A 27,895-nucleotide genomic window follows, 5' to 3' on the forward strand; every position below is an offset into this window, starting at 1 on the left:
GAACGCAGATCTACTTTGAGCAACAGTAACAGAACGAAAAGGAGAAATGCAAATCAGATGAGAACAAGCACGCACATCCAGGCCGGATAGGGCAGGTGCGGTGCTGATCCGAAAGTCACAGTGAGAAGAAATTAAACGTTTATTAGTAGAACAAAGAGTGAACATGCAACAAAATAATTTATTTACCCAGATTAACATGGCTGCCATTTAAATCCTACATCTTGGTGAGAGTATAGGCCTATAGAAAAAATAAGAAATACAAAAATCTATGTTGTCGTTTGTGCGATCATCCCAATGAGATTTTGTCCGGCAGAACCTGAAGGCACCATTCTCCTTTCCCTCTTCCAGCTCGCTCTCGCCATCTACTGCTGTGGAAGTCAAGGGCGCTAGAAATTAAATCTATTTAACCGCTTTGATACATACACATTCAATTACAAAATTAACATTGATCTCATAGTAGTAGTAGTAGTAATAGTTTATTTGACACAATGTAAAATCCACATAAAAAAGGCTATTGCTGCAGAGTAGCCTATAAAAATGTGTTTTTTCCCATTAAGGTCTTAAATGTAAAAAGAACAAAATCAGTAGAGCTTCTTCTAGTGACATAATTGTGAATATCTCTGAAACAACTAAAGTAATTAATTAGATAGACCTAGGTATTTGGGAACCTTATTATGTACAACTGGCAGCCAAGTTGCTGAAAGAAAGCTGGCACAAGTGAGTGCGTGAAGGTAGCTTTAACACCACCGGAATTCATTTGTTTTGGGCAGTCTGACTGGAGTTTGTTTTTAATGTGCTGCGGTGTAGGTCCACTATTGTACCAGGAGGTGGCAGCGTAGTCAAAATGGCTTTGGACTAATGCTCCAGCTAAAGTCTTGAGTGTGGCTCTATCCAACAACTCAGATTTTCTAGGCAATAATTTAGTTTGATGGCAGATAGTGAGGGATTTTGTAGCCATGGCCTCCCCTGAAAGATGTTTATCTAATCTACATCTCAGATCATTTACAGTGTGCGTGTGTAACCCATGTTAGGGGCTTGCTTGCCCATGGAGTGAAGGGGGATTTGAACCACCGACCTCCCGCTTCCAAAGCGCACACGCTGTAACCACTATGCCAGAGCTGATTAACGGGCCTTTATACAGGCTGTGGTGGTGGTTTCAAGTTTCCACATCACACTTTTGTCAGTTGAATATTGGACAGGGATTGGCTTCTTTATAAGGCGTTATAAAACTCATACATCTTTATAATCATGCATGGCAACTTATAACAAGGTGTATAACATATTATAAGTGGTGGACATAATGTATTATAATAAACATCAATAATATGCTATGACTTTGTGAGCTTTAAGTAGCAATTGTATACTATAACACAGTTATGAGGACTTATGAGCCGTATTTTCTGGCAGTAATGTAGGTAAACAAAAAAGATGATTCTTTCAAACACTGTTTTCACTTTGGCATGGAGATATAGCCTAAAGCATTATGGATGCTAAACTTATACATTATGACCAGCACTTATAATCCTTTATCAACCTTGTTATAAGTTGTTATACATGATTATTTATAAAGCATTTCATAAAGCCTTATAAATGCATTATAATATCTTATGAATGTGCTCATAATGCATTATAGACAGGGCCTTCATAGAAAGTGTTAACAAACTTTCCACTTTCAGAAGGTGATTGTGAAAACAGCCTTCTAGTGTCAAACTGTGCAGAGACATTATTATTATTATTATTATTATTATTATTATTATTATTATTATTATTATTATTATTATTATTATTATTATTATTATTATTATTATTCTGCACAGTGAAGCGCAAACATCTAACTGTAGGACCAAGAAGAAAAGAAGAACAACTGATTGTTTGACTTCAGGGCGTCTTTAAGGACTTTGGAATTTGTCTTCCAAGTAGCCTACATGAATTTCATGTTTTCCACAGTTTATTCTCATTAGGTGTACACCATGTACTGTGCCCCTGAATACCTGAGGTGTACGTATGAAGTTTCTAACATTTACCACCTCGTTACTCACACACACACACGCACGCGCACACACACACACACACACACACACACACACACACACACACACACACACACACACACACACACACACACACACACACACACACACACACACACACACACAGAGGGTGGGGCAGGAAGTAAAGCAGAAATAAAGGAGCAGAGAAAGCAGCACAGTAAACAGCCATCTGGGTCCAAAGGTTGAGATGGTGAGGCTTCTTATCTGCATGGGTGGGAACCAGGGAGGCTGCTGCCAGTAGTTTTATGGGGGGTTATTATGGGTTATTTTATGAGGGTTACAAGCAGGGTCTGTTGCAAGTGCTGAATAACCGTCAAGTTCAAACTAAGTGGACACTGAACTCTCTATAACAAACCCCATATCTCTGCTGCTATGACTGTATTGTGTATTGTTATTGTGTTTTATGTATTACGATGTTCAATGTTGGACCATAGCTTACGTATGAACTGTACTGAAAACAAATTCATTAAAGAATCTAACCTAATCTAATCTATAGAGAACCGCAGGGATGACATCTTTTCTTATTCAGAAGGTGGAAATCCCGGACATGTTGGATCTTCAGGGGAAAAGAGAACGATGGGCTTTTAGAATGGGAATTTCACTAAATTGCATAAAATAAGGTCTGTGGTTAAAGTTTATGGGAGTGGTCATTTGTGTTCAGTAGGATAATCTTCACAAACGTGATTCACTTTTTTGACTTTTGAAGCGTTTTCTGAAAATCGCGTTAAGAAATGCATTTACGTTTCATGCTACTTCCAGACTCATTCCTGTGGTGCTCTACTGCTTTAACACAACTTCACAAATGATCATCACTATTTCATCCTGTAGCCCAGGGACGCTCAACTTGGTTTGCCCGGGGGCCACTTTTGCAAAATAACAGGAGGCCAGGGGCCCGTTAATAAACACATATTAATAATAACTTTTCTGTAGCAGATTGTAGGTTTTTGGGGTGCAGCCAGAGTTTAGTCTGACAATGTTACTCTGTCATGAACCCACATAGCATCAATGTGAAGCACCAAGCAGAATGCAAACAAATAATCAAAGCAATAATGAGAGCAACAATGCAAACACAGGGAAGTTAACTTATTTAAAAAGTTCCTGGGCAGCAAGCAGGCTGTGATATTTGACAATTTAGCTAAAGCTCAGTCAAACTTATTTAATGTTAGTTTTCATTATGAATTAGAAAATGGCCGGGGGGCCACTCAGCACCCTATTGCGGGCCGCATCTGGCCCCCGGGCCCCAAGTTGAGTATCACTGCTGTAGCCTATAGAAGCTGATATCTAGTTTTTAATGCATTTTTTATGATGTTTCAAGGTCAGTTTGTGATTTGACCTTTGAACTCTTCTGCAAAGACAAATGGGAGAAAATGTTCTTGTGTTATCAAAGCAGAAAGTGCTTCTACTCTGAAGTATTTATTGAACTAGAAATTGAGCTTTGCACGCTCCTTTCTAGCATCGCTCGCTGGCTCGCCTGCTGCGCGGGCTCGCAAACGCAGCTCGCCGGTCCCGCCTCCTTGGCAGGCTCGCAGGCTGCCCAATTATATTAGTAAGATGTATGTATGTATGTATACTGATTACTGAAGCAACCAAGCTGTTTTAGTTTTCCATCTTAAACACATTAAACTTTACTATTTTTGTTTTTAACTTTATTTTGCTGGTTGTTATATCCAAGTTAAAGTGGAAAACCTTTATTTGGGGGCTTTCATTTCAGGCCTAAAAGCAAGAAAATGTGTAGAACATTAAGGAAGTATAGACTTTTGATAGACGCTTCAGAAGCTGCATGAGCAGGTAGGCCTACATACAAGTGTGCAGCTGTCAAGAACCTCTCTGACTTGGACATGATGTTAATGGAGCTGTAGTCTCACATAGATGATATTTATTCACTAGATTCAGTTCAATAAAAACAAGGCACATCAAAACCATGGTTTGTCTGATCAATAATCAACTGGAGGCCTGTTCACTTCACTCCCAACCAAACTCCATGTTGCCACATTAGCTGCCAGAAGAGACTTTGACAAAACGACAGAAAAACAGTAAAAAAACAAACAAACATGAGAAACGTCAGCAGACAAATACACACATGGCTATTTTTCTTCTGGGATTGATCGATCGTTAACAAATCACAGCTATTGAAATAAATGATGAACATGTTCATTAAAAAGCAGACAGTGCAAAAAAGAAGTTGAGAGTCTGTTGAAGCAGCTCGTTCTCTTCAATCTCCGTACAAATAACATCACTTTCCACTTTCAAATTGTGTGCAGTGAAAACGCCAAACGTTCCAATGTGTGGAGTGGATCTGTCTAATGTGTGGAGTGGATCCATTTTTGGAGTACATTTTCTCCCCAATTGTACTTGGCCAATTCCCCCTGCTGTCCCGGTCATTGCTCCACCCCCTCTGCTGATGGGGAGAGTTGTAGACTAGCACATGCTCCCTCTGATACATGTGCAGTTGCCAGCCGCTTCCTTTCACCTGACAGCGAGCCATTTCACCGGCAGGACGTATGGCGCATGGGAGGATCATGCTAACCCCCCCCCCCCCCCCGCCAGTTCCCCTCTCCCCCGAACGGGCGCCCTGGCCGACCAGAGGTGGCGCTAGTGCAGAGAGCAGGACTCATACCCCGCCGGCTTCCCACCTGCAGTGCAGACACCTGTAGGAACGTCTGACCAAGCTGGAGGTAGCCGACCACCGCCGGGGGGATTGAACCCGGGTCTCCATGGTGGTAGGCGAGTGCTTTTACCTCTCCTACCTAGACGCCCCTAACCAAGTTGTTTTAGTTGCCTAAACTTAACCAACATTTTCAAGTTAAGCAATGTGAAATTTGTCGGTTGTTTTAGTTGCAGCCGCGTGCATATCGTGCATATAAGATGCACCGGTCTCTGCAAAATGTGACTTTGGCGTACGTACACATTGCACGCATTTTGAAAGTGGAAATCTGTGTTGTTTTGAAGAGGTTTGTAGTGTTGTTTGGGCTGGTGAAGACAGTGTGAAGACGATGCAGAGCCTCCTCAGGTCCGTGCTGCAGGAACTAAACTCTTGTCTCTGTTCAGGAGAAAAGAGGAAACGTTGTTACAAAACTAAACGTGTCAAATGAACTGTGATGGCTGACAGCAGTGTTGTAGTAAGTGTGATGGCTGACAGCAGTGTTGTAGTAAGTGTGATGGATGACAGCAGTGTTGTAGTAAGTGTGATGGCTGACAGCAGTGTTGTAGTAAGTGTGATGGCTGACAGCAGTGTTGTAGTAAGTGTGATGGCTGACAGCAGTGTTGTAGTAAGTGTGATGGCTGACAGCAGTGTTGTAGTAAGTGTGATGGCTGACAGCAGGGTTGTAGTAAGTGTGATGGCTGACAGCAGGGTTGTAGTAAGTGTGATGGCTGACAGCAGTGTTGTAGTAAGTGTGATGGCTGACAGCAGTGTTGTAGTAAGTGTGATGGCTGACAGCAGGGTTGTAGTAAGTGTGATGGCTGACAGCAGTGTTGTAGTAAGTGTGATGGCTGACAGCAGTGTTGTAGTAAGTGTGATGGCTGACAGCAGTGTTGTAGTAAGTGTGATGGATGACAGCAGTGTTGTAGTAAGTGTGATGGATGACAGCAGTGTTGTAGTAAGTGTGATGGCTGACAGCAGTGTTGTAGTAAGTGTGATGGCTGACAGCAGTGTTGTAGTAAGTGTGGTGGCTGACAGCAGTGTTGTAGTAAGTGTGATGGCTGACAGCAGTGTTGTAGTAAGTGTGATGGCTGACAGCAGTGTTGTAGTAAGTGTGATGGCTGACAGCAGTGTTGTAGTAAGTGTGATGGCTGACAGCAGTGTTGTAGTAAGTGTGATGGCTGACAGCAGGGTTGTAGTAAGTGTGATGGCTGACAGCAGTGTTGTAGTAAGTGTGATGGATGACAGCAGGGTTGTAGTAAGTGTGATGGCTGACAGCAGTGTTGTAGTAAGTGTGATGGCTGACAGCAGTGTTGTAGTAAGTGTGATGGATGACAGCAGTGTTGTAGTAAGTGTGATGGCTGACAGCAGTGTTGTAGTAAGTGTGATGGCTGACAGCAGTGTTGTAGTAAGTGTGATGGATGACAGCAGTGTTGTAGTAAGTGTGATGGCTGACAGCAGTGTTGTAGTAAGTGTGATGGATGACAGCAGTGTTGTAGTAAGTGTGATGGATGACAGCAGTGTTGTAGTAAGTGTGATGGCTGACAGCAGTGTTGTAGTAAGTGTGATGGCTGACAGCAGTGTTGTAGTAAGTGTGATGGATGACAGCAGTGTTGTAGTAAGTGTGATGGCTGACAGCAGTGTTGTAGTAAGTGTGATGGCTGACAGCAGTGTTGTAGTAAGTGTGATGGCTGACAGCAGTGTTGTAGTAAGTGTGATGGCTGACAGCAGTGTTGTAGTAAGTGTGATGGCTGACAGCAGTGTTGTAGTAAGTGTGATGGCTGACAGCAGTGTTGTAGTAAGTGTGATGGCTGACAGCAGTGTTGTAGTAAGTGTGATGGCTGACAGCAGTGTTGTAGTAAGTGTGATGGCTGACAGCAGTGTTGTAGTAAGTGTGATGGATGACAGCAGTGTTGTAGTAAGTGTGATGGATGACAGCAGTGTTGTAGTAAGTGTGATGGCTGACAGCAGTGTTGTAGTAAGTGTGATGGCTGACAGCAGTGTTGTAGTAAGTGTGATGGCTGACAGCAGTGTTGTAGTAAGTGTGATGGATGACAGCAGTGTTGTAGTAAGTGTGATGGCTGACAGCAGTGTTGTAGTAAGTGTGATGGCTGACAGCAGTGTTGTAGTAAGTGTGATGGCTGACAGCAGGGTTGTAGTAAGTGTGATGGCTGACAGCAGTGTTGTAGTAAGTGTGATGGCTGACAGCAGTGTTGTAGTAAGTGTGATGGATGACAGCAGTGTTGTAGTAAGTGTGATGGATGACAGCAGTGTTGTAGTAAGTGTGATGGCTGACAGCAGGGTTGTAGTAAGTGTGATGGATGACAGCAGTGTTGTAGTAAGTGTGATGGCTGACAGCAGTGTTGTAGTAAGTGTGATGGATGACAGCAGTGTTGTAGTAAGTGTGATGGCTGACAGCAGTGTTGTAGTAAGTGTGATGGCTGACAGCAGTGTTGTAGTAAGTGTGATGGCTGACAGCAGTGTTGTAGTAAGTGTGATGGCTGACAGCAGTGTTGTAGTAAGTGTCATATGAACACGGTTGCTGTAGCAGGGGATCTCTGGCAGGTTTTTGAGGAAGTTCCAGGTTCACCTTTATATTGTTTGAACAAACTGGCCTTGTTTTTGAGAGAGCCGTTTGGTTAATGGTTAATCGGTGATAAGGATGTTGAGTGCATGTAGGCACAAACGGCTTCTTTCAGGTCCTCATTCTGTCAATAAAGCAACGTTACAACTTCAGTCAAATCAATATCCTTTCCATAGCTTAGAGGCGGTACGGTAGCCTTTGATTTGATTTGTTACCAATATGACAATGATTAAGTCTCACTGAAATTAAGCATCTGATTTGGGCTATGAAGTGCATTCAATGAACTATGAATTTGTAGGCTATCTCTTTAGCTGCCTCGATGCAATCGATTAATTCTATATACACTCTGTAGCACCTATTTGGACCAGAACTGAGCTTTATGGTAGCCTACTTATTCATTGTTCTGCTGACTAGAACCGTGCTTGTGTTCCATTACATCTCATGTGTATGGCGCTGACCCTCCTCGATTTGGATAAAATTGTCAAATATGACAGATTGCAATTGTAATTGACGAAAATCAACAGCATCCATTTAAATGTAGGCTATGAAATGTTGTCCTCACTTCAAAAAATGTGTTCATAAGGTAGTTAGGCATAGCTCTGGTGTGTGTTTCAGTCTAGTTGATATTAAACCAAAATATATATATTTCATTATTCTCACAAAGTGACAGTGTAAACAAAACCTAGTCAATAGGATTGGCCTGTGTGTGTATAATAATGTTTAGGCTATAGATCATTAATTGTCATTTCATATGAAGCACACCTGGTAGGCTAACGTAAATATAGCGTTATGAATATGGCTTCTTCACCTTGACATAGGCTACGTGGGCGAAGTCTCCGTGGTTGTGTGCGGCATCGCTACGTCACAATCCACCGCTGCAGACACGGTGTGCGGGCTATCCTCCCGCGGGCTTATCGTTGCCATGGGGACCGGGAGACTCTCCGGTTGCCGGGCGACCCTGGCGTGCGCGCCCGACCCGGCGGCTCCGTTCCTGCGCAGCGAGCTCCTGATGCCCCCCGCCACGCGGCTGGAGAGGCGCCGCACCGCGCCGCCCAGCCCGCCGCCCGCCCGCTCCTTCTTCAGCAGCCCCACGTCGTCCTCCAGCTCGGCCGGCGGCACCTCGATGTTGCCGGTGTACCAGAACACCCACCACACGAGGCTGAGGAAGATGATGATGGAGCCGGCGTAGATGAGGAAGTCATAGAAGAAGACGTCGGCGAACACCCCGAGCAACAGCACCAGCAGCCCGAACAGGTCAAAGGCCACGGCCAGCCAGAAGGCACAGGCACAGCGGCCCAGACCCCGGGGAGAGGGCTCCATGGTGGGGCTTTTCCACTGGCGCTCAACTCCGTGCTATGGCCCGCAGTCACCCCGCTCTCAACGGCTGTCCGCCGCCGGCGGCATTGGGTTTCACAGCCGTTTGTGTGGACAGGTAAGCTGAGCCAGGTGAGTGTTCAGGACAGGTAGCCTGGCTGGCTTCATGGGCGTTGAGAGAAGAGGCGTGGCGGCCAGGTGAGAGGAAGGAGGGGCGGGCACTCACTGCCTCCCCCCCTTTCCCCATTACACACTCCAGAGCTCCATCTGCCGACATGTCCATGTCCTGATATATCCTAATCATGCATGCTGACTTGACTTCTTCTCAGCCTGCAGGGGCTGTGGACGCGGAGGGACCCTCCAGGATCCCGATCCTGATGCCAGTTGGGGGGGGGGGGGGTCTATTCTCAGCTAGAGGTTTTCAAAGTGGTTGTCAGGCCTCCAAACAGATTCGGGAGGGGGGGGGGGGGAGGCTCAGTGAACGGAAGTGAAAAAAATATGACATTATAGTTATCAAAAGAAGATCATAGTATTTCCCACAGGATTTGGAGTTGAGGTGGTTGCGGACCGCAGACCCCCTAGGGGCGTCCGGGAGCATGCACCGCCGGAAGATTTTGCAAGTAAAATGCATCAATCTGGTGCACTTTGAGATCAAAATGTAGATGTCACATTAATAACCTCTTTACTGTGCTGTGGCTTTGCAATGATAAAAAAAAGTATATATTCTGAATCTGCATACAGGCCACTATATGGTAGAATAATACTGGCTTAAATACAACGGCCCATCTATACCAAAATCACCTGCAGGTGAGAAGTCAAGTACAAAGGAACATTAGTAGACATAAACGAAAGTAAAATAAAAGGGAATTGCCAAACATTGATTGGAATCATGTTCAGCCAAGACAATAAATAGATTATTCACCTTATGTTCCAACACAGGGGTCAGCCAATTACTTCCTATTGTATTCACACGTCCTGTGACAGTACAGTATTGTCAACTGTGGCTAACACTGCTGAGGGGCTTTTAAGGTGTGTGCAGACCCCTAAGATCAGCCAGTGAGTCAGACTAGGTTTGACCAGGTAAAACAGACAGCGTTTTGAACAGGAAGTCATAACAGAACTGGGTCAAGTGGGCGGGGCTACATAAGGTGAATATAAGCCCCTGCATTGGGGAGGAGAGGCTAGTTCATAAGCACGCTAGAAATGTGAGCGCACAAAGCGTGTGACATTTCCAGTTTGATATAAATCTTAAAACATGACTTTAGAGCTCTTTTAACTATTTAGTAGAATGCAACTGGTATTTCCTTTATTCAACATCAAGAATCTGGAGCAAATAATCACCTCGGGTAAAATATTCATGCCAGCTTCCTACAGGAATTTGCTCTGCAAATGAACATGCTTTGTTTTTCCCAATTTAATATTTTATTGTCATAGTAGTTTGCTTTAATAACATTTGAGCACACTGCCAGAACGTCTGATAAGAAACCAAAAAGTGGGTCAAAGCAAATAAGACATGTACACCCAATAAACATTTTGGTTTCACTGGTTAAATTTGTTCAAACTAGGTATTTTGCAATTTACTTTTCAAAATCATTTTTGTATCCCAAGCAAATCCTGGTCCACATCCGTTTCCAGATATCACTTCTGCCATTGGTCATTCTCATTGATGAAACAAGAAAAAAAATGGAAGAGAAAAATAATCTTTAATCATGAGTAGGCCAGAGTAGGTAGGTGGGAATGTGGGAGGGGCTAACCCAGAAATGGCATAGCTGAGCTCTCAATATGAGAAAGCCGACTCATCTGTGTGGACTTCTTGGTTTTTCCATCGCTTAAAAACAGGTTGAGAGTTTTTTTTCTGAAGCTGTATCTTGGGCAGGCAGCAGGGGGCGTGAGAGGGAGTCGCCGTCACCGCTGAACAACAGTGTTGGGCGGGTCGTGACTTGGCTCCGCCCCTTCCTTCTCACCAGGACTCGCAGGCCACCGTACCTCTTCAGTCCCGCTCAGGAACCAGCTTCAACACCTTGCCGATGGCAATGGTCTTACCTGCAGGGGGACGGACACAACGTCAATCAACAAGAAGTGGATCTTTTTTAAGAGGTCGTTATATTTACTAGAAATATCGTGCACTTTGCATGCTCATTTATAGCGTGCTGAGCTTGTCTCGCACGCTTCTTTGGTTGTTCTATTGACTTTGAGCGCTCATTGCTAGCGTGCCTCGGCCGTGGCGCTCCCACGCCTGCATCGCCTCTTCAGTTGAGCAACTGTGAACCACAGAGCGGAACTGGCTGCCTTATTATACTAGTGATATGCTTGCCAGAAGGTCCAACATTTGCATGTGCTGATGCATCTAAAAGACTAGTATTTATTTCCATGAGGTCCTTATTGAACTGCTACGTGTGAAACACCTGTGGTAGTGACCTTTATACATCAGCTGGTGGACCGTGGACCACACCTGCTCCTGTTGCTGATCATTTCACTACAGTTTCATTGGACTGACTTTACTCAATGGCTTGTGGAAGCAAGTTCCCTGGTTTACTGATGACATCGATTGTCACTTTACATTAGTGGTGCACCGATCACGTTTTTTGCCACCAATCACCCATTGCCGATCGCCTATGGGAAATATCTGCCCAACCGATCACCGATCACGATATTTAAACTCCTCAAAAAGTTTGGAAACGTTATTTCGGTCGATTATTTCTGCCCTTCAATAATACCAATTGGCATTGTATTTTATATCATTTGGAAAGCCTGATTAGTGATAGGGCTTTTATTTTATTTTATATAAAGAAATATCGGCAATCAGCCGATCGTATATTTGAGGTCAAAACCGGCCGATACAGATTGCGTGCCGATCGATCTGTGCACCCCTACTTTACATCATAGTTTGGTTTGGATAGTTTGGTTTTGGTTTAAGTTTAAGGTTTAAGTTTGCATTTCAATTGTTTGACTTTAATCCTTTGTTGAGGATGTGCAAATACATTTTCATTATTGTTTTCATAACAGGAGGCTCTTGTCAGATTGGATGAGATCCAACAACAGCAAAACCTCAAGTCAAACAAGTGAAGAATACAGTAAAAAACACCAATTAGAAAGTAGCCTGATGGAACCAATTAATTTTGTAACCAGTTACCAGTATGATAATTTCTGTTGTTGGATATTTTTAATTACCGGTAAGTGCACTCACACTCCTCCACGCCCCAGGCCCATCACCCTGGGAGCTGCTGTGGGTTGCCTACCTTCGTCTCGTAAGGTGAACCGTCCCATCTGGGGAAAGTCTTTAAAGGTTTCAAGGCAGATGGTTCCTGCCGTGCGGAGACGGGCGATGCACACTTGGTCCTGTTTGACAAACCGTGGTCTCGTCTTGCTCTTCTCTCCTGACTTTTTGTCTACCAGACAGATTAAGGCCTGCAAGGAGAAGGAAAGGGGAAAAAGTGTACCAGACTCCATGAGGAAGTGATTGCAGCTATTCACCTTATGTAGCCCCGCCCACTTGACCCATTGTGTCACGACTTCCCGTTCAAAACTCCGGTTGTTTTACCTGCTCAAACTAGTCTGACTCACCTGGTCAAACCTAGTTTGACTCACATATGAGTCAAACTACGTTTATGAGTCACAGAAAGTGTAAACACAAACAGAACCTCCGATTGTGTTTACACTTCCTGTTAGTCTCTCAAGCCACACTGTCTATTCTACTTAAGGTGAATATCGCTAATGGCACGACAAAATCAACCTGCATTTCCACATTCAGGATCCACTGGTTCTGAAGTCTGGCAGTAAACATGGTTCTGAAGTCTGCCAGTAAACATGGTTCTGAAGTCTGCCAGTGAACATGGTTCTGAAGTCTGCCAGTAAACATGGTTCTGAAGTCTGCCAGTAAACATGGTTCTGAAGTCTGCCAGTAAACATGGTTCTGAAGTCTGGCAGTAAACATGGTTCTGAAGTCTGCCAGTGAACATGGTTCTGAAGTCTGCCAGTAAACATGGTTCTGAAGTCTGGCAGTAAACATGGTTCTGAAGTCTGCCAGTAAACATGGTTCTGAAGTCTGCCAGTAAACATGGTTCTGAAGTCTGCCAGTAAACATGGTTCTGAAGTCTGCCAGTAAACATGGTTCTGAAGTCTGCTAGTAAACATGGTTCTGAAGTCTGCCAGTAAACATGGTTCTGAAGTCTGGCAGTAAACATGGTTCTGAAGTCTGCCAGTGAACATGGTTCTGAAGTCTGCCAGTAAACATGGTTCTGAAGTCTGGCAGTAAACATGGTTCTGAAGTCTGCCAGTAAACATGGTTCTGAAGTCTGCCAGTAAACATGGTTCTGAAGTCTGCCAGTAAACATGGTTCTGAAGTCTGCCAGTAAACATGGTTCTGAAGTCTGCCAGTAAACATGGTTCTGAAGTCTGCCAGTGAACATGGTTCTGAAGTCTGCCAGTAAACATGGTTCTGAAGTCTGCTAGTAAACATGGTTCTGAAGTCTGCCAGTAAACATGGTTCTGAAGTCTGCTAGTAAACATGGTTCTGAAGTCTGCCAGTAAACATGGTTCTGAAGTCTGCCAGTAAACATGGTTCTGAAGTCTGCCAGTAAACATGGTTCTGAAGTCTGCCAGTAAACATGGTTCTGAAGTCTGCTAGTAAACATGGTTCTGAAGTCTGCCAGTAAACATGGTTGCCACTAGGCAGTTCCTCCATGAAATTGGGATTTTGCAATCGCAAAAATTAATAGAAATTCAACTAATCTCTGTAATATTTGTGGGGGCAATGTTTCAAAATCCCATCGATTGCTCAGCAAAACCGCCTCCTCAACTTGCAAGTTTTGCCAGTTCCTGCAATTTCACCACAAAATCACATAAAACTTGGCAAATTCCATTGCAATTTTTGAGAAAAGTTGCCATTAACTCATTGAGTGCCAGCCACTTTTGGAGAACGGACGCTCCCAGTGCCAGAGTTTCAGAGCGTTTTCAGTGATTTCTCGAGGCCCACAGAATATTGTGTGATATTACTATGTAAACACTGAACACGCACAAAGAACGATGAGACTCTATTCTATCATCTGCAAAAAAAAGTTTATTGATCCCATTTTCCGTTCTTTAGTTATGAGCCGGAGAAGATAGCTTGATTCATCCAAAAACAGCAATTTTTTTCTAGAAGCTGAGATAATTGGCCTTTTGTGAAATTAAACATTTCAAGCACACACTGACTCTGAAGCTAATCTTTTCTAATGTAGTCACACCTCAAAAATAATTTCCTTCAATAAAACAGTTTAGGCCAGGGAATTTTGTTTGGCAGAATAATATTTTTAGCTACAACCAGCAGCGCTGGCCCCTGCGTGCGCTGCTGGTTGCAGCTTCTTGCTGGTCTTGATTTGCTGCTGGTGGGCATCGGATATTCTGGCTTGCGTTTGTCAATCCTGTCCTGCTGCCTGGGTCTGTCTGGGTGTTGCGTGCTGCTCTGCGTGCCCCCCCCCCCCCCCCGCCCCGCCCCACCCCGCCCCGCCACGCCTCAACTGCACACTCCTCCTCCTGTCTGTGGTGGCTCTCTGCTGAGTTTGCTGTGCGCACAGTGAAGGGTGCAGCTTTTTTACAGCGTTCCGCGTGTGTTTGTCACCGGCAACGATGCTTCCAGTTGAGAATAATAACTCCACGGTGTGGATGTGCGGATGTGCTGTCGCAACCGACACAGAGCGGCTCAATTGTGGGAGCAGATTGGCTGCTGCAGGCACAGCTGCAGTAACGTGCTTCAGCATATCGATGCATACGGATGCGATGCGATTTCCGTTTCCATAACGACTTCTTCTTTGTTTTTTCCTTGCCTTTCTGTTATGTGGAGAGCACTGTCGCCACCTAAGGGTTCTGTAAAATAGGTTATAGACCTCCAATAGCTACAATAGTTGTACCAGAGATGTATCAGGGATTGATCCACGTCCCACCGCCAAAAAACGCAATTGACGACAACCGTCGTCATTGGCACTCTACGTCAGTATTTGAATTGACGACAGCTGTCGTCATTGGCATTCAATGAGTTAAGAAGTAGTCAGGAAAAAATATTGCATTGTTTTGCTCAACTTGCAATTTTTGCCACTTTCAAGTACTGAACCCTGAGTCAACATTTGGTGTATTTATGCTTCATTTACGATGATTGATCCATAATGGTTATGAAGGAAAGGCCTTACTGTAATTTGTACTTCTTCGATGCAGGTGTGAATGTGGAGGACTGCGTTGTAACCCGGGCAGATGATGGACTTGTGTTCAATGATGACAATCTGCAAAAGGGGGAAAAGTGTCAAACAATGACAACACCACCACGAAAAAATAAACATTAAAGCACTTTCACAACAGCTTCCAGGATTACATTGAACTATTTATGGCTGTTTGTGGAGATGCTTAAAGACCCCCTAAAGTATCTTTGTGTTCCTTCAGTTGGATATTTCAGCTTCACTGTGCCGTAGTGTTGGGCGATCTTGACCTCAGTCCTCCCGTCCCCAAGCTGCAGCCCCGCCCCCGAGCTGCAGCCGAGCCTAGGCATCGAGCGGGCGTATCATGTGTGGGGGCTTTAGGCTGACCTAGGCATCGAGCGGGCGTATCATGTGTGGGGGCTTTAGGCTGACGTAGGCATCGAGCGGGCGTATCATGTGTGGGGGCTTTAGGCTGACCTAGGCATCGAGCGGGCGTATCATGTGTGGGGGCTTTAGGCTGACCTAGGCATCGAGCGGGCGTATCATGTGTGGGGGCTTTAGGCTGACCTGGGCATCGAGCGGGCGTATCATGTGTGGGGGCTTTAGGCTGACCTAGGCATCGAGCGGGCGTATCATGTGTGGGGGCTTTAGGCTGACCTAGGCATCGAGCGGGCGTATCATGTGTGGGGGCTTTAGGCTGACCTAGGCATCGAGCGGGCGTATCATGTGTGGGGGCTTTAGGCTGACCTAGGCATCGAGCGGGCGTATCATGTGTGGGGGCTTTAGGCTGACCTAGGCATCGAGCGGGCGTATCATGTGTGGGGGCTTTAGGCTGACCTGGGCATCGAGCGGGCGTATCATGTGTGGGGGCTTTAGGCTGACCTAGGCATCGAGCGGGCGTATCATGTGTGGGGGCTTTAGGCTGACCTGGGCATCGAGCGGGCGTATCATGTGTGGGGGCTTTAGGCTGACCTAGGCATCGAGCGGGCGTATCATGTGTGGGGGCTTTAGGCTGACCTGGGCATCGAGCGGGCGTATCATGTGTGGGGGCTTTAGGCTGACCTAGGCATCGAGCGGGCGTATCATGTGTGGGGGCTTTAGGCTGACCTGGGCATCGAGCGGGCGTATCATGTGTGGGGGCTTTAGGCTGACCTAGGCATCGAGCGGGCGTATCATGTGTGGGGGCTTTAGGCTGACCTGGGCATCGAGCGGGCGTATCATGTGTGGGGGCTTTAGGCTGACCTAGGCATCGAGCGGGCGTATCATGTGTGGGGGCTTTAGGCTGACCTGGGCATCGAGCGGGCGTATCATGTGTGGGGGCTTTAGGCTGACCTAGGCATCGAGCGGGCGTATCATGTGTGGGGGCTTTAGGCTGACCTAGGCATCGAGCGGGCGTATCATGTGTGGGGGCTTTAGGCTGACCTAGGCATCGAGCGGGCGTATCATGTGTGGGGGCTTTAGGCTGACCTGGGCATCGAGCGGGCGTATCATGTGTGGGGGCTTTAGGCTGACCTGGGCATCGAGCGGGCGTATCATGTGTGGGGGCTTTAGGCTGACCTGGGCATCGAGCGGGCGTATCATGTGTGGGGGCTTTAGGCTGACCTAGGCATCGAGCGTGTGTATCATGTGTGGGGGCTTTAGGCTGACCTAGGCATCGAGCAGGCGTATCATGTGTGGGGGCTTTAGGCTGACCTAGGCATCGAGCGGGCGTATCATGTGTGGGGGCTTTAGGCTGACCTAGGCATCGAGCGTGTGTATCATGTGTGGGGGCTTTAGGCTGACCTAGGCATCGAGCACGTGTATCATGTGTGGGGGCTTTAGGCTGACCTAGGCATCGAGCACGTGTATCATGTGTGGGGGCTTTAGGCTGACCTAGGCATCGAGCGGGCGTATCATGTGTGGGGGCTTTAGGCTGACCTGGGCATCGAGCGCGTGTATCATGTGTGGGGGCTTTAGGCTGACCTGGGCATCGAGCGCGTGTATCATGTGTGGGGGCTTTAGGCTGACCTGGGCATCGAGCGGGCGTATCATGTGTGGGGGCTTTAGGCTGACCTGGGCATCGAGCGTGCGTATCATGTGTGGGGGCTTTAGGCTGACCTAGGCATCGAGCGGGCGTATCATGTGTGGGGGCTTTAGGCTGACCTAGGCATCGAGCGCGTGTATCATGTGTGGGGGCTTTAGGCTGACCTGGGCATCGAGCGGGCGTATCATGTGTGGGGGCTTTAGGCTGACCTGGGCATCGAGCGGGCGTATCATGTGTGGGGGCTTTAGGCTGACCTAGGCATCGAGCGGGCGTATCATGTGTGGGGGCTTTAGGCTGACCTAGGCATCGAGCGGGCGTATCATGTGTGGGGGCTTTAGGCTGACCTAGGCATCGAGCGGGCGTATCATGTGTGGGGGCTTTAGGCTGACCTAGGCATCGAGCGGGCGTATCATGTGTGGGGGCTTTAGGCTGACCTGGGCATCGAGCGGGCGTATCATGTGTGGGGGCTTTAGGCTGACCTAGGCATCGAGCGTGTGTATCATGTGTGGGGGCTTTAGGCTGACCTGGGCATCGAGCGGGTGTATCATGTGTGGGGGCTTTAGGCTGACCTAGGCATCGAGCGTGTGTATCATGTGTGGGGGCTTTAGGCTGACCTAGGCATCGAGCGTGTGTATCATGTGTGGGGGCTTTAGGCTGACCTAGGCATCGAGCGGGTGTATCATGTGTGGGGGCTTTAGGCTGACCTGGGCATCGAGCGGGCGTATCATGTGTGGGGGCTTTAGGCTGACCTAGGCAGCGAGCGGGCGTATCATGTGTGGGGGCTTTAGGCTGACCTAGGCAGCGAGCGGGCGTATCATGTGTGGGGGCTTTAGGCTGACCTAGGCATTGAGCGGGCGTATCATGTGTGGGGGCTTTAGGCTGACCTAGGCAGCGAGCGGGCGTATCATGTGTGGGGGCTTTAGGCTGACCTAGGCATCGAGCGGGCGTATCATGTGTGGGGGCTTTAGGCTGACCTAGGCATCGAGCGGGCGTATCATGTGTGGGGGCTTTAGGCTGACCTAGGCATCGAGCGGGCGTATCATGTGTGGGGGCTTTAGGCTGACCTGGGCATCGAGCGGGCGTATCATGTGTGGGGGCTTTAGGCTGACCTAGGCATCGAGCGTGTGTATCATGTGTGGGGGCTTTAGGCTGACCTGGGCATCGAGCGGGTGTATCATGTGTGGGGGCTTTAGGCTGACCTAGGCATCGAGCGTGTGTATCATGTGTGGGGGCTTTAGGCTGACCTAGGCATCGAGCGTGTGTATCATGTGTGGGGGCTTTAGGCTGACCTAGGCATCGAGCGGGTGTATCATGTGTGGGGGCTTTAGGCTGACCTGGGCATCGAGCGGGCGTATCATGTGTGGGGGCTTTAGGCTGACCTAGGCAGCGAGCGGGCGTATCATGTGTGGGGGCTTTAGGCTGACCTAGGCAGCGAGCGGGCGTATCATGTGTGGGGGCTTTAGGCTGACCTAGGCATCGAGCGTGTGTATCATGTGTGGGGGCTTTAGGCTGACCTAGGCATCGAGCGGGCGTATCATGTGTGGGGGCTTTAGGCTGACCTAGGCAGCGAGCGGGCGTATCATGTGTGGGGGCTTTAGGCTGACCTAGGCATCGAGCGGGCGTATCATGTGTGGGGGCTTTAGGCTGACCTGGGCATCGAGCGGGCGTATCATGTGAGGGGGCTTTAGGCTGACCTGGGCATCGAGCGGGCGTATCATGTGTGGGGGCTTTAGGCTGACCTAGGCATCGAGCGGGCGTATCATGTGAGGGGGCTTTAGGCTGACCTGGGCATCGAGCGGGCGTATCATGTGTGGGGGCTTTAGGCTGACCTAGGCATCGAGCGTGTGTATCATGTGTGGGGGCTTTAGGCTGACCTGGGCATCGAGCGGGCGTATCATGTGAGGGGGCTTTAGGCTGACCTAGGCATCGAGCGGGCGTATCATGTGAGGGGGCTTTAGGCTGACCTGGGCATCGAGCGGGCGTATCATGTGAGGGGGCTTTAGGCTGACCTGGGCATCGAGCGGGCGTATCATGTGAGGGGGCTTTAGGCTGACCTGGGCATCGAGCGGGCGTATCATGTGTGGGGGCTTTAGGCTGACCTGGGCATCGAGCGGGCGTATCATGTGAGGGGGCTTTAGGCTGACCTGGGCGTCGAAGGTGCGCCCCGAGTGGCAGAGGTTCTCAGCGTTACACAGGATGAAGCCGGGCAGGATCTCCTCTTCCTCGATGCCCTTCAGTCGCAGCTTGAGGTTTTCCCCCGGTTCAGCGTCGTCTGTCTCCACATCGTCTGACAGCAGGCTCAGCACCTCCACCACATGCTGCGAGAGGGAGGGAGAAACACCACAGAACAGCCAGGAAAGGCGGAGAAAAAAGTCAGAACAGCCAAGAGAGAGAAGAGCCAGGCCGTCTTAATTGTCTTTATTTTTAGTTGGCACATGCTTAAAACAACTTGAAGCTAAATTTAGAAGCTGATGATAGCTAAATCAGAGCGATTGAGTAATTGTGCGATAAGCTGCAATTTATGATCCGATTAGTCGACTAATCGTAAAAATAATCGGTGACTAGTCGACTATCAAAATAATAGTTTGTGGCAGCCCTACTTAATACATGTTGGGTATCCACACCATCTTTAAGATTGCTGTTACAATAACATCAATTCAATAAGTACAACACTCGGACACTCTGGACGGTATGGACACTCTCTATGGACACTATGGACGGTATGGACACTCTCTATGGACGGTATGGACACTCTCCCAAATTAGATTTGGGAAACCAATCAAGATAATGACTTTAGCAACAAATCGGATTTGCCTGAAGTCTGAACCTGGCCAAAATTATTTTGCATGTGACAAGTGCGATGTTTCTCTTATAGTCCCAGATTGAAGTTGAGGAAAGTCGACCTGCAACAACAACTAGAGCTGAAAACTCTCAACCTCCCCACAGTGTTTGAACAGCAATGAAAATATGATGCAAGTCACCAGAAGCAAAGAGAATATACAGGGATGCAGCAGAGCATGTATGCATGGATCAGGCCCGTTTACACTGTGGAGAGATCTTGGTTCCAACAGAACCACTGCTTTGGAGCAGCAGAGCCAGAGCCACATACACATACACGGCAGTAACTTTACCCTACAATTTATAACTGAGCCCTGTACATGCAGAGCTGGTGTTTGGGCTAGGGTTGTCAAAAATATCGATACTTCAGTACTTACTCGATACTAAACATTTTAAACGGATACTACAGCATCGAGTTTATCAATACCAGATACTAGGGATGCACGATATATCGGCAATCATATCGGTATCGGCCGATGTTAGTCATTTTTTAACATATCGGTATCGGTCCGATGTTGCAATGTTAACATCGGTTATCGGTATCAGCCAAATCCTTCACATTGAGATGAAATAATGCAGTAAATCTATGATTTATGGGCTTTCACAAATGTTTTTGAAATAAAGAAATGTATAACTTTTACAAATTCAGTGTTTACACGTGTTTTTCAGTATGGACAAAATTGTATTATCATAGAAATGTGTTATTATACAGATCATATCGACATCGGTAAATATCGGTTATCGGCCATAACAGCAATCTTAATATCGGTTATCGGCATCGGCCAAAATCTTCATATCGGTGCATCCCTACCAGATACATCAGCACTTTCTTCGCCTCCCCCACACGGACACACAGACAGACAGACGGACACACAGACACACACTCACACCGGCTTCTTGTTGTCTGCATGGTTTTCGGCTTGTCGCTAGCAAAACGGTACGTTTCCCGAGGGAAAGAGCCTTGTCAACATGGCAAGTGTCATAGCAGATCACGTCCACAACCAGTTAAGGAATTTCCAGAGGTAAGCTCCCATTTCAATGTTTAAACATGTATCAGAAACAATAACGTAACGTTACCATTAGGTGCTGTTAGCCACATTTTAGAGCCAGCAGCTAACGTTAGGCCTGCCCGAGTAATCGACTGTTAATTTAACAAGACACGCAATTATTTGCGTCTGATAGTGACATTTCTCTTATAGTCCCAGATTGAATCTGAGGAAAAAAGACCTGCAACAACTAGGCATGGGTCGATTTCCGGTTTTACCGGTTCGGTTCGGTGTACGAGCCCAAACCGGTTTGATCACGTGCGAACCGAAAAAACGTAAAAAAAAAAAAAAAAAAAAAAAATCTTTTTTTGCCAGTCCATTCTGATTGCACTATTGTTCGTATTAGCCTCTTCTCAAGTTGCACTAGTATGCAAAAGTCTTATTTTGTTTATTATGTTGATGTTTGAAGAAAAGTTAAGCTGAATAGTTATGAGAAATAAATACAGGGTGTGTTTGTTACACAGGTGTCCTGCTTCTTTTTATTCAGTATCATTGCTGGTTGACAATACCAGCTTAGAGGTGTATTATCGCTATCAGGTGGACTGAAGTTGCACTACAAACAGTTATGGGCCACACTCGGGAGCCCTGCTTATTTTTTTTATTTTTATTTTTTTTAAATTACAAAAGAACCGGTTCGATCCGGTTTAGACGGCAATATCGAACCGGTTTTAAAATTTTCAAACCTAGGGCTGCAACTAACGATTATTTTCATAATCGAATAATCTGTCGATTCTTTTCTCGATTACCGTAATCGATTAGTTGTTTGGTCTATAAAATGTCAGAAAATGGTGGCAAATGATGATCAGTGTTTCCCAAAGTCCAAGATGATGCCCTCAAATGTCTTGTTTTGTCCACAACTCAAAGATAATATCAGTTTACTGTCATACAGGAGTAAAGAAACCAGAAAATATTAACATTTACGAAGTTGGAATCAGAGAATTTAGACCTTTTCTCTTAAAATTGTACTCAAAACGATTAATCGATTATCAAAATAGTTGTCGATTAATTTTCTGTCGATCGACTAATCGATTAATCGTTGCAGCTCTATTCAAACCGACCCAGCCCTAGCAACAACTAAACCCAAACACACAGCCTACACGACCAACACCGTTTGAACAGCAACGAAAACATGATGCAACCCCGTTTGCCTGTGTAGCATTTTAACAATCAATACAGCATTGTGAAATTAATTATGGTATCTTGTAGGGCTGCAACTAACGATTATTTTCATAATCGATTAATCTGTCGATTCTTTTCTCGATTACGGTAATCGATTACCGTAGTTGTTTGGTCTATAAAATGACAGAAAATGGTGGCAAATGACGATCAGTGTTTCCCAAAGCCCAAGATGACGCCCTCAAATGTCTTGTTTTGTCCACAACTCAAAGATAATATCAGTTTACTGTCATACAGGAGTAAAGAAACCAGAAAATATTCACATTTACGAAGCTGGAATCAGAGAATTTAGACCTTTTCTCTTAAAATTGTACTCAAAACGATTAATCGATTATCAAAATAGTTGTCGATTAATTTTCTGTCGATCGACTAATCGATTAATCGTTGCAGCTCTAGTATCTTGGTATAACTAAATAAATGGAAAGTTAGACACATTTATCAATCCTAATTGACTATGTTGGTGTAAATGGCAAATGTGTTTAAAAGTTCAAAAGCCCAGGGCCTAATGTTTATTTCCCCATTCTGAGGCACAGTCCAAGCTTCAGCAGCAGTCAACATGTCTAAGAAAAGGTTAGTGAAAGTTCTTACCCTGTTTGGCATCATGACGAGTTGCTGTGCTTTGCTGATGGAGCCCGACTCCAGCTTGCCCAGAATCACGGTGCCCATATCCTGCCGGAGAGAGGACATGAGACATGAGACATGTCCTGGCAGGACGGGGGAGAGGACATGAGACATGTCCTGACAGGACGGGGGAGAGGACATGAGACATGTCCTGGCAGGACAGGGGAGAGGACATGAGACATGTCCTGGCAGGACAGGGGAGAGGACATGAGACATGTCCTGGCAGGACAGGGGAGAGGACATGAGACATGTCCTGACAGGACGGGGGAGAGGACATGAGACATGTCCTGGCAGGACGGGGGAGAGGACATGAGACATGTCCTGACAGGACGGGGGAGAGGACATGAGACATGTCCTGGCAGGACAGGGGAGAGGACATGAGACATGTCCTGACAGGACGGGGGAGAGGACATGAGACATGTCCTGGCAGGACAGGGGAGAGGACATGAGACATGTCCTGACAGGACGGGGGAGAGGACATGAGACATGTCCTGGCAGGACAGGGGAGAGGACATGAGACATGTCCTGGCAGGACGGGGGAGAGGACATGAGACATGTCCTGGCAGGACAGGGGAGAGGACATGAGACATGTCCTGACAGGACGGGGGAGAGGACATGAGACATGTCCTGGCAGGACAGGGGAGAGGACATGAGACATGTCCTGACAGGACGGGGGAGAGGACATGAGACATGTCCTGGCAGGACAGGGGAGAGGACATGAGACATGTCCTGGCAGGACAGGGGAGAGGACATGAGACATGTCCTGGCAGGACGGGGGAGAGGACATGAGACATGTCCTGGCAGGACAGGGGAGAGGACATGAGACATGAGACATGTCCTGGCAGGACAGGGGAGAGGACATGAGACATGTCCTGGCAGGACGGGGAGAGGACATGAGACATGAGACATGTCCTGGCGGGACGGGGGAGAGGACATGAGACATGTCCTGACAGGACGGGGGAGAGGACATGAGACATGTCCTGGCGGGACGGGGGAGAGGGCAAGAAGAATGTGGAGCCATGCGTTCACAATGAACAACATGAGTTCACCAGAATCACCATGACACATGCTCTGATCTGCAGGAAGTCAAAGTAATGGGAGTTCATTTCACAGGTCCTTTAGATGAAGTCTGGGCTGGAGAAAGATCTTACCTTGTATTTATCTACTATAGGTAATCTGACAGGTCCTTTAGATGAAGTCTGGGCAGGAGAAAGATCTTACCTTGTATTTATCTACTATAGGTAATCTGACAGGTCCTTTAGATGAAGTCTGGGCTGGAGAAAGATCTTACCTTGTATTTATCTACTATAGGTAATCTGACAGGTCCTTTAGATGAAGTCTGGGCAGGAGAAAGATCTTACCTTGTATTTATCTACTATAGGTAATCTGACAGGTCCTTTAGATGAAGTCTGGGCAGGAGAAAGATCTTACCTTGTATTTATCTACTATTGGTAATCTGATAGGGCCGTCACTTGATCTGTTGAAATTTGGCAAACTGTCCAAGTGTGGAATGAATGGTAACCCTCTGCAATGACAGCAAACCAAGACAGGAGTAAGTTGAGATACAGAACACAAATTGAAATAACACATTTTAAAACTGTGACAGTTCACACAACTTTAGCACTACATACTAACTACCGTACTGTATTAGCAATTTGATGTATACCGTAAATTCCGGACTATAAGCCGCACCGGTGTATAAGCCGCACCTGCAAAGTTGACTATTTTTTTCTTATATAAGCCGCACCGGACTATAAGCCGCGGGTGTTTTAATGGTATTTTTTTTATTGTGTTTTAATGTTTAATTACCATATGTAAGGGTTCATGCACAGAGGGGATTGTCGGGAAAGAGATGGCTGTTTGAGGAAGCTCCCATTTATTAACATTTCAACAAAACAACATAACACAACACCACCTGTGTTGTTTTTTACAGTGCACACAGTGTCATACAGTGTGGTGAAAAGAGGGCAAGAGAGGAAATTAAAACTTATTATAGTTATATAGGATTTATAGTTAGAAAGAGTGCTAAAAAAAGAGATTTTTTTTTTTTTTTTTTTTTGAAAAAATCCATAGATAAGCCGCACCGTTATATAAGCCGCAGGGGCCAAAAAAGGCCAAAAAACGGGAAAAAAGGTGCGGCTTATAGTCCGGAATTTACGGTAGTTATTGAGATTAACGTTTGTTTGACCGAGCTTTATTTAATACTAGTTTCTGCTGCAGTGGCACCCGGAAATACTTTTGTCACCCTGATTCATCCTATACTTTGCAGTAAAAGAGATGGATTTAGGGGTGCTCCGATTGATCGGGCACAGTAACGATCGGACGATATTTGCTCTATCCGGTTTGATCAGAGCTCTCTGAAAAGGCCGTTCTGAAGAGGCGATCAGATCAGTGTAGGAATTTAGCCGGGGCTCGCAGCCCTCGCTCCTCCCCCACGCGGCGACCATAAAACAAGCTTAAGGCCACCTTGGCAGTGACCTGCTACTGTCAGTTGTAAATAAGCCATGCAATACCATCTACAAGCAGACATGGTGTTGTCTTAGTGTCAGGTGTAATACCATCTACAAGCAGACACTGTGTTGTCTTAGTGTCAGGTGCAATACCATCTACTAGCAGACATGGTGTTGTCTTAGTGTCAGGTGTAATACCATCTACAAGCAGACGCTGTGTTGTCTTAGTGTCAGGTGTAATACCATCTACAAGCAGACGCTGTGCTGTCTTAGTGTCAGGTGTAATACCATCTACAAGCAGACGCTGTGTTGTCTTAGTGTCAGGTGTAATACCATCTACAAGCAGACACTGTGTTGTCTTAGTGTCAGGTGTAATACCATCTACAAGCAGACGCTGTGTTGTCTTAGTGTCAGGTGTAATACCATCTACAAGCAGACGCTGTGTTGTCTTAGTGTCAGGTGTAATACCATCTACAAGCAGACGCTGTGTTGTCTTAGTGTCAGGTGTAATACCATCTACAAGCAGACACTGTGTTGTCTTAGTGTCAGGTGTAATACCATCTACAAGCAGACACTGTGTTGTCTTAGTGTCAGGTGTAATACCATCTACAAGCAGACGCTGTGTTGTCTTAGTGTCAGGTGTAATACCATCTACAAGCAGACACTGTGTTGTCTTAGTGTCAGGTGTAATACCATCTACAAGCAGACGCTGTGTTGTCTTAGTGTCAGGTGTAATACCATCTACAAGCAGACGCGGTGTTGTCTTAGTGTCAGGTGTAATACCATCTACAAGCAGACGCGGTGTTGTCTTAGTGTCAGGTGTAATACCATCTACAAGCAGACACTGTGTTGTCTTAGTGTCAGGTGTAATACCATCTACAAGCAGACACTGTGGTGTCTTAGTGTCAGGTGTAATACCATCTACAAGCAGACACTGTGTTGTCTTAGTGTCAGGTGTAATACCATCTACAAGCAGACACTGTGTTGTCTTAGTGTCAGGTGTAATACCATCTACAAGCAGACATGGTGTTGTCTTAGTGTCAGGTGTAATACCATCTACAAGCAGACGCTGTGTTGTCTTAGTGTCAGGTGTAATACCATCTACAAGCAGACGCTGTGTTGTCTTAGTGTCAGGTGTAATACCATCTACAAGCAGACGCTGTGTTGTCTTAGTGTCAGGTGTAATACCATCTACAAGCAGACATGGTGTTGTCTTAGTGTCAGGTGTAATACCATCTACAAGCAGACGCTGTGCTGTCTTAGTGTCAGGTGTAATACCATCTACAAGCAGACGCTGTGTTGTCTTAGTGTCAGGTGTAATACCATATACAAGCAGACACTGTGTTGTCTTAGTGTCAGGTGTAATACCATCTACAAGCAGACGCTGTGTTGTCTTAGTGTCAGGTGTAATACCATCTACAAGCAGACGCGGTGTTGTCTTAGTGTCAGGTGTAATACCATCTACAAGCAGACACTGTGTTGTCTTAGTGTCAGGTGTAATACCATCTACAAGCAGACACTGTGTTGTCTTAGTGTCAGGTGTAATACCATCTACAAGCAGACACTGTGTTGTCTTAGTGTCAGGTGTAATACCATCTACAAGCAGACATGGTGTTGTCTTAGTGTCAGGTGTAATACCATCTACAAGCAGACACTGTGTTGTCTTAGTGTCAGGTGTAATACCATCTACAAGCAGACGCTGTGTTGTCTTAGTGTCAGGTGTAATACCATCTACAAGCAGACACTGTGTTGTCTTAGTGTCAGGTGTAATACCATCTACAAGCAGACACTGTGTTGTCTTAGTGTCAGGTGTAATACCATCTACAAGCAGACGCGGTGTTGTCTTAGTGTCAGGTGTAATACCATCTACAAGCAGACGCTGTGTTGTCTTAGTGTCAGGTGTAATACCATCTACAAGCAGACATGGTGTTGTCTTAGTGTCAGGTGTAATACCATCTACAAGCAGACGTGGTGTTGTCTTAGTGTCAGGTGTAATACCATCTACAAGCAGACGTGGTGTTGTCTTAGTGTCAGGTGTAATACCATCTACAAGCAGACACTGTGTTGTCTTAGTGTCAGGTGTAATAGAGAGCCGCAGTAACGAGTCCGGAAATCATCGATGCTAACAGCCCTGGTTCAACACAGTTTTCGCCTATGGGAGTTTTGAATGGGTTTTTGGCGCGATGCTTCTAATAAGCTCTCTGGGCAACGCTGGCTTAATCAAACGCGAACCAGATGGTAGTAACATCATCTTCACACATGAAGACCACTTTTATGAGTTTTGAAGCTTTTATGTGCCGTTAAAAGGACGGCTAGCTAGCAAACGGCTAAATGAGACTACACTTTTGAGTCGATGGGGATATATACGTCAATAACGTCACCACTTCAAAGGGCGAACACGGAAATTCTCTTTCCCTCACCTGGTTCAGCCCGTTCAGCCCGGGGTAATCAGTGCACACATCAACAACAGTCCAGGTTGAGTGCTGACGTGACGTGGAAGCCTATGCGACAGTGTGTAGTTCTGGATTAGCTTAGCTGGAGCATTTTACTTCTAGGGCTCGCATTTACGCTTCAAAACTCATGAAAGTGGTCCTCATGTGTGAAGATTATCCCGCTGAACCTTGGTTCGCGTTTGATTAAACTTGCGTTGCCCAGAGACCTTATTTGAAGCATCGCGCCAAAAACCCATTCAAAAATCCCATAGACAGAAACAGTGTTGAACCAGGAAGTTCGGGACTTCCGCATTCAGCCTACAAAAATACGTCATCCCTGCGGCTCTCTATACCATCTACAAGCAGACACTGTGTTGTCTTAGTGTCAGGTGTAATACCATCTACAAGCAGACGCAGCGTTGTCTTAGTGTCAGGTGTAATTACCATCTACAAGCAGACGCTGTGTTGTCTTAGTGTCAGGTGTAATACCATCTACAAGCAGACGCGGCGTTGTCTTAGTGTCAGGTGTAATACCATCTACAAGCAACCATC

General features: G+C 46.2%; 2 protein-coding genes across 2 annotated transcripts in view; both read right to left on the reverse strand.

The window, feature by feature from the left end:
* Window positions 1–4,884: 4,884 nt before the first annotated feature.
* On the reverse strand, window positions 4,885–8,596 carry LOC310787692 (uncharacterized protein; the record flags this gene model as incomplete). The annotated part of the gene is made up of 2 exons (XM_083649176.1): window positions 4,885–5,091; window positions 8,085–8,596. One exon carries the CDS (start codon window positions 8,594–8,596, stop codon window positions 8,096–8,098), a length of 501 nt encoding a protein of 166 aa, XP_083505302.1. The 3' UTR covers window positions 4,885–5,091; window positions 8,085–8,095.
* A 1,678-nt stretch (window positions 8,597–10,274) lies between these two features.
* gspt1l (G1 to S phase transition 1, like) overlaps window positions 10,275–27,895 on the reverse strand; it is a 36,347-nt gene continuing 18,726 nt past the window's right edge. The window contains 6 exon segments of the mRNA XM_083649132.1: window positions 10,275–10,633; window positions 11,830–11,998; window positions 14,755–14,844; window positions 18,925–19,098; window positions 22,429–22,509; window positions 23,893–23,986. Coding sequence (XP_083505258.1) covers window positions 10,581–10,633; window positions 11,830–11,998; window positions 14,755–14,844; window positions 18,925–19,098; window positions 22,429–22,509; window positions 23,893–23,986 — 661 coding nt within the window. The 3' untranslated portion in view covers window positions 10,275–10,580.

This window comes from Poromitra crassiceps (assembly GCF_964638095.1).
Source record: "Poromitra crassiceps genome assembly, chromosome: 13".
Lineage (NCBI taxonomy): Eukaryota > Metazoa > Chordata > Actinopteri > Beryciformes > Melamphaidae > Poromitra > Poromitra crassiceps.